We start from the raw sequence: 14,900 nt of genomic DNA, 5'->3' as shown, positions 1-14,900 counted from the left end.
TGTTTACTTATTTCAGACACACAGGGATTGTGGTGGTTTTCATCACAAAACACTTGATAAAGTGCTTTAAAAAAGGTAAGATAGTGGCTGCCCAGGATGGACAGTGTGCCCAAGACTACAAACCTTCCATTAACTGATACTGTCTTCCAACAACTCCACTGACAATGATTTTGTATTCTTTCTGCCATACAAAATATTTTTAGATTGGTATTAACCTTTTTGTGCTTGTGTGGGCAGATGAATGTGTGTGTGTATATTATTACCCTTGGTATTAACAACTGCAAAATGTACCTGCTCGGTTCGCTTTATAAACAGCAGAAGGTTCTGAACGTCAGTGAGCTCTGTGCCGAACACAGGACAGGCTCTGTACCTGTGAGGAATGAGGAATCCCAGCTATGAGGAATGCGTAATCATGCATTCATGTTATTGCTTTTAAAATGTAAGAATGAGGTTACAATCTGTTTCTCTTTTAAAGGCCCATTTCAGTTCCTCTACAATTTTGTCTCGTGAAATGTGTTTGGCTTGAAAAAGACCAGGCTGGCTCTGAAAGCAAGGGACAATATTTGTGCGACATCTGAAGGGGAGCTTATCAAACAATATTGGAACAGTAGTTTATTAAAGATTTAACCCCTTTGACATTTTCATTTTTGTTTACTGTTTGTTCACATCCTGCTAGCTCATGGATATACTGTTTATTGTCCTTCAGATTTTCTGTATCATTAATTCTGGCTGGAGGCTCCAGCAACAGCTGTATTTGAAGAAACTAGATTATAATTGGGAGAAATTATTAATGATTTTGTTGATGCCCTCTTACTTTCTTATTGATTTCACAGAAAATCATCAGCTTGATAGCATTCCCACAGAGCTCAAATGGAAAGGGGTCATACGTGTGATCCCCTGCAGTTTAGCTGTGTGTGCCGAGGGCACAGAAGTTCTCTCCTGCTTGGGGTGAGCAAGCCACCCCTATTCCCAAGACTCCCCTTTCCACCCTGGCACAGTGAGATTGCATCATGTGCACTGACTGCAGTTTATAGGGCAGAACAATTTGTGTTCTACAAGATAGCCCAATTATCTGCATCCTTCCATTGTAGTGGGAGCTCCAGTTGCAGCTATAAGATAAGGATTCCGGACTCAGCTTTGCAGATATGAGTTCCTCTACCTTATTGGAGACAGGGCTGGTTTCAAGCATGGGCAAACTGCTGGCTGCCAAAGGCAGGAGCCTGCCAGGGGCTGCCAGCAGCCTGGTTTGCTTGGCTGGAAGAGGTGGGGATGGCTGTGGCTGCAGCAGGCATGACCCCATTGTCCAGCCTTTCCCCTCCAAGCTGCTTGCTATAAAGAGGATAGAAAAGAAGAAGCATATCCAGGGAGAGACCCACTCTGCTGCTGCCACACAGTTGACTCTTGCTTGCCCAAGGGTGAAGTGAAAATCTTTGGGCTGCAAAATTAAATTTTTCCTACCCTGCTGATAAGCCTTGAGCAAAGTCTGATTAAAGAGGTATCTTCACCTTCTTCTATTTTGACTACAAAGAGATGCTTATTGAAAGGTTAATTCTGATCCCTGTTAAAAAAAAAAAAAAGGAGAAAGACAACAAAAATCCTCTTGCTTCAAGATTTTAGGGTTAAGTCTTACTGACAATACAATATTTTCTGAAAGTGTTACTTGAGAAGGAATATTTTGAATCTAAAATCATTTATATTACCTCCACTGCAATATGTTTGCCACTTTTTCGTGAGCCTCTCTGAGTCCAACATAAACACATTATCCTGCAAAATCTTAAATAAAGGTAGGTTAGACATTGCTTCCGCAAGAGGCAATTTGCTAAATCAGGGATGATAAATGTAGAACTGCGGTTTGAAAATGAAATGTGATCTTCTAACAACACAAACAAGGGGGGGAAATAGTGCTCATATGAGAAATTTTTATTGGTAATTTCTTGATTAACCAATGCTCATTTTCCAGAGAGAAAGGCATCTATTGGTTTCTGTAAAATAATTTTTCGCAGACATCTTTTATGAGTATGTCTGCTGTTTTCAGGGACTCAGAGGTACATGGGGAATACAGAAGAGTATTTAACATGAGACACCTCACACAGGATGCTTGGAGCAGGGATGAGCTCAGCCCCTGTCAGCTGCAGTGACCCAATGCCATGTAATCCCCAAGACCAGGTGTGCCCAGGGCAGCTGGACTGGATCTTCAGGCACAGGGGAGCACTTTTCACCCTGTTCTTCCCTGACTGCTCCTTTATTTCAGCCCTTCCAACTCTACTAGCTTCATTCCAAGGGCAGGACTGTAAGGGAATTAAGGCAGGGTGTGAGGCAAGTGAGGGGGTGCACAAAGGTGGGAGGGAGAAAAATAAGGGCTAAGTGGGCGGAAAGAAGGGGCAGAGCTGCCAGATCCTGGGGACCCTGCCCAGTCTTTCCCCTGACAAGCCTCCCCTCGCCCTACCCATGGCCCAGGACCACATATCAGCCCAACCAGGGGCCTCCAATCCCTGCCCCAGCAAGCAGTGCTTTCTTCATTCTGGCTTTCCCCAAGTTTCAGTTGTCTACTTGCTCCCAGCATCTTTCCAGCAGTCCTTGCTTCTCCTCCCATGCTTCAAGCTGCCCCAGTGTCCTTCTTTCATCCCTCCCCCAGGCCATTTTCCAGCCCTTCCTTTCTCTGCCCACCCCATTAATTCCTGAGTCAGTGCTGCCTGACTCCCCACCAGCTTCTCCTTCTCACCTGGATCTTGCTGGTTCCCCCAGTCCTCCCTGAAGCTGGATGGAGAGGTGGCATCTGTCTCCCTCATTCCTGACGCCAAAGACCAGGAAAAATCAGAGTAGGAAAATCAGAGGCATTTATTCCTCAGTGCCAGAATCACATGCCATGAAACCTTCCAGCAAGTCAGATATTGGTGTATCTGCAAATCTGAGGGCTGCTGAAGAGCTGTAAACCTGATTCCAGATGTGTATTGTTCCTCCAGAATACTGGTTTGTGCATCCTGATGGAATATGGCACTGCTCTGTGTGAAATAGAAATGAATGGTTTATTATTGGCTTATCAGAAATCAGCTCTGGAGGTTGTTCCTCACAATGCACTTTGATTAGAACAGGAGATCAGACCAGCAGTGGTTCCTTCTGTCTCTGTAATCTGAATGATTTGGTCCATCTAAAAATTATGCTACTTTCCACTAATTTTACTGACTGACATAGCTAATAGGGAAGTCTGTTGCTTCTGCTCAAAACCCTTGTCTGATTTGCCTGGGGAAGTTTGGATGCAGGGGCTGGTTTAGAAAGGAGAAGCCTCTCACCCCTCACCATGCCACCTGGGGAGCTGCATGGACAAACTTCTTTGGAAACCCACAGGGTGAGTGTGCAACATTTCAGACATGAAGTGATATGTCTTAAAACACTGAAGTGACTGGTGAGCCCCTAGAGGGAGGTTGCAACAGAGGGGATTACATTTTCAAGCTTTAGGAAAGTGCCACCTAAACAATCGGTAAGTCAAGCCCTGTCTTGGCTCCAGCGGCCCTGGATTTGGCTTTACCTCAGGCTAACAATCCATATCATAGTCCTCCCCATCTGTGAGGTTCCAAGCAATGGTGTGTGCTAAAGCTGGCTGCTCCCAACGTCTTCAAGGCTCAGTACAAGATCACCTGTGTGCCCAGCACAAGATCACCTGTGTGCCCAGCACATCACTCTTCTGGAAGCAGCAATAGCAACAACCATCAAAGTCTCTGGCTTTAGTATCAGGCTAGCATGATTAGCTCTTTTTCTCTTTCTTCTGAGGACTAGATGTAACTGAGAAATCAATCAAACTTCAACCTCTGCCAGCCTGTGAAGAGTGGAGAAGGTGGAGGTTCCCAGCAGGTTGTATGATCTGCCATTTCTCTGGTCTGAAAGACAGAAAGAAGAGAAATGTCTTTGTTCCGCATTCCTGCTAACTTTCTTGGCATAATGAGCTAGCCAGCTAATAAGCAAGTAATTATACATTGGAATACACAGTTCAGTGGCAATTCTGTCTGTCTGCAGCCATGCTGAGAAATGAGGCAAGAAAGCATTCTGTTCCAGCTCTGCTCATCCCTCTGCCTTGCTGCCTGAGTTTGAGTGAGTCACACCTTGACTCTGTGTTTCAGCCCCCTCCTCACACAGCAGAGTGCTCCTTCATGCTCACTTTTGATCAGGGGTGCAGCTTCTGACTGAGACAGCCATGCCAGCAAAACCCTTCTGCGTCAGTGCAGGTTCACTTGCTGTGTTACTTGGGAGCAGTGAGGAGATGGGTGATCCTGGCAAGAGCAGCTCTGCTGGTAAACTGCCTCCCCAGGAGCAGTGTTTCAATGCTACAGAGAACTCACACACCTCTCTTGTGTCCCCAGGCAGCTCCAGCCCCAGCTTCTCTAAAATGATAAGAGCAGCTCCAATGAAAAATATGTTGGTGAAAGCGGTTGGTTTATCTAGAATTTCCTCCCAACAGGGTTTTTCTGTTAATTTCTTGTATGTAGCATCTAGTGTTACTTAGTTTTACAGTAATGGTTCTTCTAACTCTGAATTGCTGTACAATTGTGTTATAAATAGTCATGTTAAGTTGAAACAGAGTATTTCACCATGGATTTTCTAAAATGCATCAAGATACAGAGGAAAAATAAGGATACTGCTGTGCCTTAAGGATGTGAAAATATTTAAGCATAAAGGCAACATGGAATTGTGCTTCAGACTCACCCCAAAAAGCACAATCCTTGGTGTGTGCATGTGTGTATGTGTGTGTGTGTGTTGTGTTTTAACATCCTTTCAGCAGGCACAGTTCTGAACATTTTCTCTTCTTCGCATATTTCTTTTGCAACTTCTGGATTTGTGCAATGAATTTCCAAGATATTTTCACTCCAACAGGCAGTTTGTTAAAAATGTAGCTGTAGTGTATCACGGGATGGAAGAGAAAAGGATTTGTGTGTGTATCTGCGTGTGTGTGTGTACATACAGTTTAACACAAAAGTAAAATTCACTGGATCCTTGAGTCAAGTACCGCAGCAATGGCAAACAACACCTGAAAATGAAGAGGCAATAGCAACTTGTAAGGGTAGCTCATAAACTGTATACAATACCCTACAAGGAAACCACTTCTGCACAAATTAACTGTAGGGGCTTTACTCCCAAACTCACTTAAAGTGGCTGAGCCTTGTGTGCTACTTTTGCACCATGGGCTGCATTTGGGTCATGAGAAGGGAGTGGCTTTTAGATTAAGATAGAGGAGCCAACTGCCCTTGACTTTTCTTGTGTTTCACATTTCTCAAAACGCTTGGACTTCAGGCATCCAAGTTTCCTTAATGTCATACAGGATCAAAACACTGAGATGAAATAATGTTTTTATACAAGTGGCATAGGTGCAGAGACTGCTGAGGAACACAAATGAGGGCTGAGAGACCCTGTCCTTGCAGATGAGGTCAGAGCATCCTCCTTCACGGAAGTAAGATTTGCAGCACTCTATCCCTCCAGACCTCATCAGCTTACAGACCCAAAGCAGGGAAGTTCAGTGGCACTGAGACATGCATTGCCCAGTAAGGTAGCTCTTTGCATTTTCTCCTTAAACCTCTGGAAACCCTCTGATGTATTCACCTGCCACTCTGAGCTATAGGTACGAGCAGAGCAAGGAAGGACAGTGAAACAGGCCTTGTAAGTTATTTTGAATTAAAACATAAGTGTCCACATCTATCTTTGAGTGCCTCTGGAAGAGATAAGTACACTGGGGCCACTATATTTCGAACAAGAACTCTGGCCTCAGGATTTCCAAAACTCAGGTCAAAGCTTGTTTATTTATAACCCTCCTGGAAGGAGTCTGGGCAGAGGGAAGATGGGTCAGGCTCGGAGAGTGGATTTGTGGTTGTGAAGGAAAATAGCAATCAGCTGAAGAGCTGCCAAAAAGAGAGTAAGAGGAAGCCTCCACCAGGCACTGGGCTGACTCAGGTATCTCCAGTCAAAACAGCCAGTGATGGCCAGGTGAGCTGGGGACTGCACAGCCATTCTCCTGGGTGGAACGAAGCCCATCCCAGTAATGGTCTGACTGCCCAAGCTGTTTGGACTGTGGCAGTGCACACTGTCTCTGACAGCTATGGATTCCAAATGTTTTTCATTGTTGCTTTACAGTGAGAGGCTGGTGGAGAGCTGCACCTCTGAACAGCAGTGTATGTTCCCCCAGGAAGCAGTGGGGATCCTTCAGGAGTTGAATGGGATGTTCTTCTCTGCAGCCTGCCTGGCACACTGTCGGATCTTTCTGCAACCAGCTCTGCTAGCTCTTGTGGGCTGGGTTTGATAGGGAGGGGAGATTCTGGCAGAAAATCAGTTTTCTCTGCAACTACCTTTTTATATCCAAAACAAAAATGCTCAACTTCCTGAAGTGAGGGTGGCTCAAAGGACAAAATGGGACTGAGGAACTTCTTGTGTGTTATTTTGAGTCACTGTATTGCTAATAGGATCAGCTTCCCAAAAACGAGTGTGGCCACTGGGCAACTGAAGTGAGAACACCAGCTGGAGAGTTCTCTCACCAATGAGAGGTGTCAGGGCATGTGAGCCACAGCCTCACCTGGGCACTTCCACAGAAGTGACTCTGCAGGATGGTTTCCTCCTCTCGTCAGGGAGACATGATATCCTGTCTGCAGCCAAAGGCTGTCTCCACCAAGGCCTAAACAGGAAGGTCCCAGCTAAGAGTTGTACGAGCTGATCAATCATCCCCACGCTGTGACTTTCATTTAAAACCCCTCAGGGGAAATTCAAGTAGCATATTCTCCTGGGAGTGCTGACACTGGTTCCAGCACAGCCCTCTGTCTGGAGGCATCTGCTTCAGGAGCAGCTCCTTTGCTGTCACCTGCACCACCACCTCCACTGCAGGGTAGAGATCACATGTTTTAGATCAGCTGCCTGGCACTGACGAAGTCTGCAATCGATACACCTTTCGCTTGTAGTGGCAGAGGGCATGAACAGGGCAGAATCATGGCCAAACCCTTTGTATCTGCTCTTTGTGAAAAAGTATCCCTCTCCAGTGCAGTCTGGGAGATGTGGGCTAGGAGAGGGCACTGAGGCAATAAAAGGAAGTGGAAGAAAGGAAGAACAAGTTCCTTTGACCAGAATCAGCTTGACATTTTCTCAACTCACTTTTTACACATGAAAGGGAAGGTAGGAAACAAGAAGAAAGCATGAATGTAGAAGGAGAAGCAGGCAGAGGAGAAAAAAGATCAAAGAAAAGGTGAAACAAGAAAAATATGTTCCCCGTGATGCTGAGACACGTCTGAGCCCCTATACCAGCCCAAATCTCTCCTAAAGCATAAGAGCAAAAAATCCTAACCCAGCAGGATCTCTGGCAAACTAGATATATAGGCTAAGACGCAGAGAGATTGGTAGAAAATGTTGAGTTAAAAGCCTGTGGGTTTAGTGCACAAGCAGGAAGGGGGAAGTGAGGGGGGCACGGGGTGAGCACTTGAGCTGGGGAAAGAAGAGTGGGCCACACATTAAGATCACAGGGGCAAGGCATTGCAATGGCTTTCAAATAAGCCTTAACCAGGAAACAGAAGTTTGTCAAAGTAGAGTTGAGTGAAGGCAGGGGGCAGGAATAGCGGAACCCAACACAATAGCAACTAGCTGTCAGAAATCCCAGCACAGCCCTGTGACTAGCAGCATCTGGGAAGTGCAGGGAGGAAGAGTGGTAATGCTCAGGTAGGATGAATACCTTGGGTGAAGAATAGAGATGGACTCCCTCTCCATCGCTCCTTTCGGTACCAAACACTATCTGTGATGAGGAGAGGTAATCAAAAATGCAGAGGATACACAAGAGACTCAGAGGTACCACTAGTGTTGTAAAATGCATCTGGGAAGAAAGTGAGCACAGCATAGGTGTATTCCCTGGAATGGAGATGAGGAGAACTGAGGACAGAAAAGCAGAACCCTTGGGATTTATAGCCCTCTCTTGGCATGCTTCATACTGGAAGCAGGAGATACCCAGGAGGATCTAGACTGCAGCAGCACCAGTCTGGTGTAATGAATGATGGGAAACACTGCTCTAGGCCAGGGGAATTTTTTTTGCACAAAGAGATTCTGATTCCAGCACTTCAGAATGGCAAACCAGGATTTTTAATAAATTTTTCTACAGTTTTCCTGAGAAGACCAGTTAAACAGAAAGAAAACAGACAGCAGTTTAGCTGCATCCTGTCATTGTAGCTTTGCCCAGCTTCCCATCTTCCAGCAGGTTGTGTGTTGCAGACTACCTGGTGCTGTTGTCTCTAGTTTGCTTGTAGCAGTTTGAAGGGGCTCCCCTTCCTCGCACACACTGGCTTTCCCTTGCCTTTCCCAGTTTCCCCTCTTTAGCTCCTTTGCTGCCCAATCTCACTACCTCAGGTCAGACACTTACCCTGTCCCACAGTGCTGCAGAACCTGCTCCAGCTCAACAGCAGCACAGGAACAACCCTGCATGCTCAGCTCCTCGATGCAGACCTATGGTGCAGTTAGAATTCCCTTGTTTTCCCATCTCCCTGCTAACATCTCTGCTGCAGTGCTACAGAGTCCTCCAGCTTTCCCCTTCAAAAGTCTCACCTCCCCTGCAGCATTTGGAGTCACCCTGGCTTTGCCCATTCCCTTTAAGGTGCTCCATTATGTTCCTTTTCTATTCCTACTTTCTATTACTACTCCCTTTCAGTGGGCATAGTGAGAGAAATGTTGCAGTAAAGCTTCCATATATGTGTGGAAGGAGGGAGGGGACGAAGAGATCAAACATCATAGATCCTGGAGACATTCTTGGATGGGTTGCTGAGAAGAAAATGAACAGGAAAGAGGTGATAGAAATGTCAGGCCACAAGCTGAAGAGATCACCGGGGCCCAGAGATAGTTGCATCATCCCAGGAAAGAAAGAAATGACAGACTGCACCAGACTATAGCACGAAAACATTGACACAGAGATAATTAATGTTCATGCAACTGGACCTTGGCCTCACACGGTTCTTCAGTCGCGGCTTGCCTGGTGTCATGCTTTATATGATTTTCTCTCTTTGAACACAGCAGCTGTCCCAGAGACTGTCTACCTCTTAACAGAGCTGTGAAATATAGGTGATGGAGTATGTATAAATATTTCAGAGACAGGACTCATTTGACAAGTGGGGTCTTGAGAAGCGACCGGAGACACTGACTCCCAGATGGAAAGATGGGACAAATACATTCTGCAGAAACAGTCGGGGGGGAGGAAAGGCATCCTTCATCTTTGCTTTCTGACAAGTAGAATCACTACAGGGCATGGTTTCCCTATAACTAGTAGTTTGCTTAGCAAGTGTGCATGGGAGTGCTGCCTTGCTGTCACCCATTGGAAACTCCATAATTATGAATGCTATGATTTATTAGGCTTCAAGCAATAATTATTAATTACCTTATTTAGCAAATGCAGTTATGTTCTTGGGTTCTGGCAGTATTTTTTCCCACTCAGGATATACTTTGGCAGTTTACTTTGAAATTCATCTTTCAGAAGCATTTGTGCCAGTGAAACATGAGCATGTGCATTGAATGCTAACACAAAAAAGGGGTGTGAAGCATACATTTTTTTGATTTTTTTTCTCGACTCATTAGCCAGATATGTAATTCATACTCATTCAAATACTGAGGCAGTATTCCATAATTTAATGAGAATCCCTGAAAAAAAAAATAATGGAAAGGCTACAAAATGCCACATAAATATCCTTATTTCAAAATTATGCATAGAAAAGAACAAGACTCATGTCTCCATGGCTTTATTTTATCACCACGAAGCTTCCTGGATCTGCAAACATCTCTTCATCTTGTTTTCCTTGGGTTGTTTTCAGCCTGCTCTGTGAAGATGTAGACAATTTTACTTTGTCTCATTATCATCAGCTCCTGCTTCTCCTCATGCCCTGGCAGAGGAGTTGATCCACGTGTCCGCCTGGTGCTGGCTGCCTCCTTCTACCTATGCACCCTTTATTAACACTGCAACCACCCACTGCGGGAAGGATTAAATCTTTCTCAGATAAGGGTTTATTGTACTAAAGAATAAATTTGCTCACATCAGGTGCTTTCACGGGTGCCCTGCTCTATGCCATCAGCTATGGAAAAGGCATCTTAGAGTGTGAAAACCACACTTTCTTGGCAAATCTTCCCTTAGTTATAGCAAAAAGAAATACAAAGGGGAAAAAAGCCAAACCACCACAAACACGAGCAAGGCAGTTTTATAGTGGTGGTATCCTGACAAGTGATAGAATAGAATCCAGTGGGAAATCACCTGCCATGCGTCCCTCATGCATGGATTCCGGGCGCTGGGGGGATGCTGGGCTCTGGGGTGATGCTGTCTTGTCTGTATCACTGCTCTCTTCCTGGTGTATGCTACTGCTTTTCTCTCTTGCTGAGTACCGTTTACACTAGGAGTAACTACTTACTAATTAGGGGTTATATCTATCAATTGCTTGTTTGTTAGAGCATGACTGAGCAGCCAGTCGCTCTTTAGTCTATATCTTTTGATTTTTTTTTTTTTTTAATTACATTTTTATCCAGGGAGTGACTTGTTCACATGACAACTCAGTGCCTGCCGGGTCCCGCACCCCTCGCCAGCTGCCTCGGGGAGAGAATGTGGATGCAGAGCCGCGGGGCAGGGCCGGGAGCCCCCGGGGCAGCGTCCCTAGCCCGCGCCTGGCCGAGGCGGGGAGCGCGCAGGGGCTAGCCCCCAGGAAGGGCCGGAGAGCATCCGCTGTCTCTAAGGGATACCCGCATCAGCCCGTCCCCGGGAGCCCCGGCGGGGCCAGCGCTGGGGAAGAGACGAGCCGGAGCCCGGCTCTCTAGAGCAGAACGCGCCCCTAAGAGGGGTTTCCACGGCGCTGGCTCCGCTTTACGGTCTGGCTCATTGCTATGGACCCGGGCCAGGCACGGATGGGCTCGCCAGCTCGGGGGCGAGCAGGTCTAGGCTTCCCAGAAGCAGCGTTTTATCTCCCTAGCAAAGCAGACGGAGATAGGGATGGCAAACCAGGGCGCCGCGTAGCCCCCGGTGCCGGTGGTGATGCTCGGGGCTGGCGCAGCATCTTCTTCCTCCCGGCCTCTCGCCCCGGGCCCTGCGCGGGGGGGGGCACGGGGAGCGGGGCATGCAAAGCTTTCCCGCTCCGGGTTCCGTGTAGGAACATCACCACGGCCCGGGGCCGGCAGTCCGGGGGTACCGCGGCCTCGCAGCCACGCACCGGGCAGGGGCCCCGCACAGCACCCCCGCCCCGCAGGAGCGCCGCGCCCGCCGCTCCCTAGCAGCATGCACAAGGCAGCCCCGCCAGCCTGCAACCTACCTGGGGGGCCCCAAAAAACTTTGCTGGCACGAGCGAGCGCCAGTGCGGGAGACACCCCGGCAACCTGCGCTGCCCCCTATCCCTTGGCATCTCAAGTCCCAGCCGGGAGAAGCCAACCTTGCCGCGAGCGTCCTGAGGATGGGGATACCCTGGACTGACAACCGGTCTCTCGCCCGAAGCAAGTCCTTTTTTCTCCCCACCCCTGCGGTCTTGTCTATAATTGGGCCGGGGCGAGGCGTGGGGAGGCTCGCAGAATTGGGCAGGAGGCTGGGCTCTCCCCAGCACGCCCGCCCTCTTTAATTGGCTCTTTTTTTTTTTTTTTTTAAACGAAGGGGAGTGAAATGGTGGAGGGGAATGAAATGGTGAAGGGGGTAGGGGGAAAACCTGGCAAGCCAACAGAGGAGAAAATAAGGCGCGGCTGGCAGAGCCGGCAGGCAGGGAGGTGGGAAGCGACCTCGGGCCAGCCCCGCTGGCGGGCGCGGGAACCCCCGGACGCCCCGTCGGGGGGCGGTGGAGCGGAGCGCCCCGGGGCCGGCTGCAGAGCGGTGACGTTCCCGGCAACTTTTGCAGGAGATTTTGGCGCTTCAGGAAAAAGCGGAGGGGTAGAGACCTGCCAAGCGGTTTCCAGCTGGCGTCTGGCAGGAGTAGCTCAACTTCGTTCAGCATCTTGTCCCTCACTGTCGTCTCCCTTCCAGTTGCAGCCTGTTAGTTCCCACTAGGAGCTCCGGCAGCCGTCGAGGGAGAGAGGCAGGGGCCTCTCTACAGCTGTAAATCCTCTGCGAGGCGGGCGGAGCAGACAAGAACGGAGGCGACGCACCCATACGAGGTCGGCACACAACATCAGGGAAAGTTTTGAAGAGCGAAGGACCTGGCAAGGCTGGGGAGGAGGTGAGGAGAGCCGGGCTGAGCTGCAGGCACAGCGAGGGTGCGTGGTCTGTCTGCTCCTCGGTTGCTTCTCCCTTCAGGCTGGCTGGGGCGGTGCAGTGCAGCTGGGGGAGCTCTTGGGAGCCGCTTTAAAAAAAAAAAAAAAAAAAAAATCCTTCCTGGATTTGATTAATTACAACAATCCCCTCCTCAGAAGATCTGGAAAAGAAGAGCGAGGATCACCTATCCCTCCCTCCGCCTTTCAGCAGCTGGCTCCTACCCCCCACCCTCGCTTCCCCTCTTTTTCTCCACCTCCTTCTCCTTCTCCCCGTCCGCTCCAGGGGCTGCGGCCAGAGCTCGTCAGGAGGAGGAAGGGCGAGGACTCACTCAAGTTGGCCCCAGTTGGCAGCACTTCGGGCAGCGCGGGACTTGGGGCAGCGCTTGGCAGCTCCCGCTGAACAAAGGAGCCCCGTTTCCCGCAGGGATCGGGGGATAGGGCTGGGCTGGCCCGGGCCCTGCTCCTGCCCTAGCCCGGCGCCGGCCCGGTGCCCCTGGGCTGGCCTTTCCCCGTACCCCGAGTGCGGGCGCGGCTGCCTGTTCGCCTGGAGATCCTCGAGCAACCTGGCGAGGGAAAGCGAGAAGCGGTACTCCGCGTTTCTCCTTCCCTGCCTGCTTCTCTCGCTCTCTCCCTTCTTTTTTTCTTTCTTTCTTTCTTCCTTCCTTTTTTTTTTTTAATTTTAGATTTTACCCCCAGGCGGCCCCGGTGTGGGGGGTCCCTTCCTCCGCCCGAGGGGCGCCGGTGCCCGGCGCGGAGTGGGGCGCATGGGGCGGCGTTTCAGGAGGCTTTCGGCTGCTCCTTGCTCCCCCGCCGGATGCTGCCTGAGCTGTTTTGGCTGTTTTTCTTCGCCGGCGATGAAGGCTCTGCCTTGAAGATGGACATGATCTGTTTTTTATTCCTGTCTCTGGTGCCCGTGTACAGCAGGGGACAAGGGGTGTACGGTAAGAGACGTTGTCGCGGTCGCTGTTTGCGAAGGAGGGGTGAGGGGTGGGGGGCGAGGGCGCGGAAGGCGGCGGTGGGATCAAAGTTAAAAAGCACCTGCAGGAGAAAGTAAATGATGCCGCCGAACCTCGTCTCAGCCTGAGCGGAGAGACTGATGCAGCAATAGGGCTTCCAGCGCCTGTAGCTACTTCATAATTCCTCGCCGTAACCTCTGGCCGCCTCCCATGTACGAGTCCGCCGAGATGGCACGCAGGGACCGCCGGCGGGGCTGCCGCCGGGGGAGCGACTGGAGCCCCGGCCCTGCCTCCCCTCTCCCCACCCGCCTCGCGTGGGGACGCCACGCTGATGCCGGCGGGGGCGGCTCCGGGAGCACCTCCGAGTTGCATTTTCTTTGGGGCAGCGGGAGGACGGAGGATCCCTTCTCCGCGCTGCGCTTGCGGGTTTCCTTCCCCTCAGGACCACCGGCACGGGGAAGCAGGGAGAAGGGCGGCCGGGCTGCCGCGCCGGGGGTCTCGTTCCTTGGGTGCCGGGGGCTGCCCGCTCCCGCTCCCGCCACCGGCACGGCTCCACCTGGCTCGGCGGGGCCGGCTCCCCGCTGCTCCCCATGGCGAACCCCGCCGGGCTCCCCGGGGGGACGAGGCGAGGCTGGTTTTGCACCCTGTGGAACTTTGCTGCTGATTTTCTTCTTAAGGTGATGGAGATGGGTGGGTGGTGGTCTGTGGCAGAGCTGATGTCGAGCTGATTGATTATTTTCCCCTATTTTACTATTATGATTTTTGCATTTACGGAGCTTACTTCCTCTCCTGGTTTGCAAGCAGGGTGGCAAATGGCGAGCTCGGGTGGTCTCCTCATGAGAGGTCTGGCTTCCACAGCCCCTCAGTGAGAGGGCAGAGGCGGGGGATGGCACCCCGTGCTGCCGAGCACAAGCCCCGGGCTGAGAGAACACCCGGGATTTACTTTACCCAGACATCCAGCCCCCCTTTCCCTCTCCCAGCCCTCTCTGAATTCTTGCTTTACAAGATCTGCATTTCCAATACACTGGGAAAAAATAAATAAAAGCAACCCACAAGACTTGTCTCTCATAACAAGCCGGCTTTATCTTGGCTTACAACTCAGTTGTGCGTTGCTGTAAAGTCCTTCTGGAAGGCATGCCACTGCCTCTAACAAGCCAAGCTCTCTGAGCTCTGAAGAGAGACCCCAGTGAGAGAATCCAGCCCCCCCGCTCCCTCTTTTTTAACAGCACGCAGCCAGTCTCTTGTGTGAGCTCTGGCAAAGATCAGTTCAGTCTCACTGACTATGGGTAAGTCTTTGTAGGTCACTTTTTAATGATGTATTTCTTTAATGGAAACAATTCCTCCTTTCTCCTTGAGGACTGGGATGTTAATTTGAGTTTGGATCTGTTTTGTAAAATAACTGTTTTAAAAAGAGGGTGTTCAGCTTCCTTTATTTTTTTCTTTCTTCCTCTCAGTATATGTGTTTTCTCCCGGTCTGCATATCCAGACGAAAATTGTATGACCCTTAAAAGGCTGGAAAGATGAGGAGTGGAATGAGTTTGTGGTACAGAAACCTGGTCAGGGCATACCATTTAATCCTTTAAAACAGGTCATCTGCTTCTAGTTGAACTTTTATTATTTCCCTTCAGTGTGTTTGCTGCCGAATAGCTGTCAGTTGCTGTAGAATGGACTCACCGCTTAGGATTGTAGCAAGAGGGACAGAGCTTAAATGTGCTTTAGAGGGTTGCCTGTTGTATTTTT

The 14,900-nt window shown here is 49.7% G+C and overlaps 1 protein-coding gene and 1 long non-coding RNA gene across 6 annotated transcripts in view; one reads left to right on the top strand and one right to left on the bottom strand.

Moving 5' to 3' along the window:
* Positions 1-2,820: 2,820 nt before the first annotated feature.
* LOC125322807 lies at positions 2,821-13,455 on the bottom strand. 4 transcript variants are annotated; one of them, XR_007202227.1, is made up of 4 exons: positions 13,243-13,455; positions 11,283-12,293; positions 3,527-3,875; positions 2,821-3,002 (listed from the first exon to the last, which is right to left on the bottom strand). It is a non-coding gene; the product is annotated as an uncharacterized LOC125322807 (long non-coding RNA). The 4 variants fall into 4 exon arrangements; XR_007202226.1 differs by having other exon boundaries at positions 2,821-3,875; positions 13,243-13,454; XR_007202225.1 differs by lacking the exons at positions 2,821-3,002; positions 3,527-3,875 and having other exon boundaries at positions 9,719-12,293.
* MDGA1 (MAM domain containing glycosylphosphatidylinositol anchor 1) overlaps positions 12,176-14,900 on the top strand; it is a 143,713-nt gene continuing 140,988 nt past the window's right edge. For both annotated transcript variants that reach the window (XM_048296991.1, XM_048296990.1), the window contains exons 1-3: positions 12,176-12,207; positions 12,488-12,790; positions 12,901-13,145. In XM_048296991.1, coding sequence (XP_048152948.1) covers positions 13,019-13,145 — 127 coding nt within the window. In that variant the 5' untranslated portion in view covers positions 12,176-12,207; positions 12,488-12,790; positions 12,901-13,018. The remainder of the gene's footprint in view (positions 12,208-12,487; positions 12,791-12,900; positions 13,146-14,900) is intronic.

Source organism: Corvus hawaiiensis, chromosome 3 (genome assembly GCF_020740725.1).
Source record: "Corvus hawaiiensis isolate bCorHaw1 chromosome 3, bCorHaw1.pri.cur, whole genome shotgun sequence".
NCBI classification, from domain to species: Eukaryota; Metazoa; Chordata; class Aves; order Passeriformes; family Corvidae; genus Corvus; species Corvus hawaiiensis.
The sequence above is the reverse complement of the archived record's forward strand: the minus strand, read 5'-3'. Positions and strand labels throughout refer to the sequence as shown.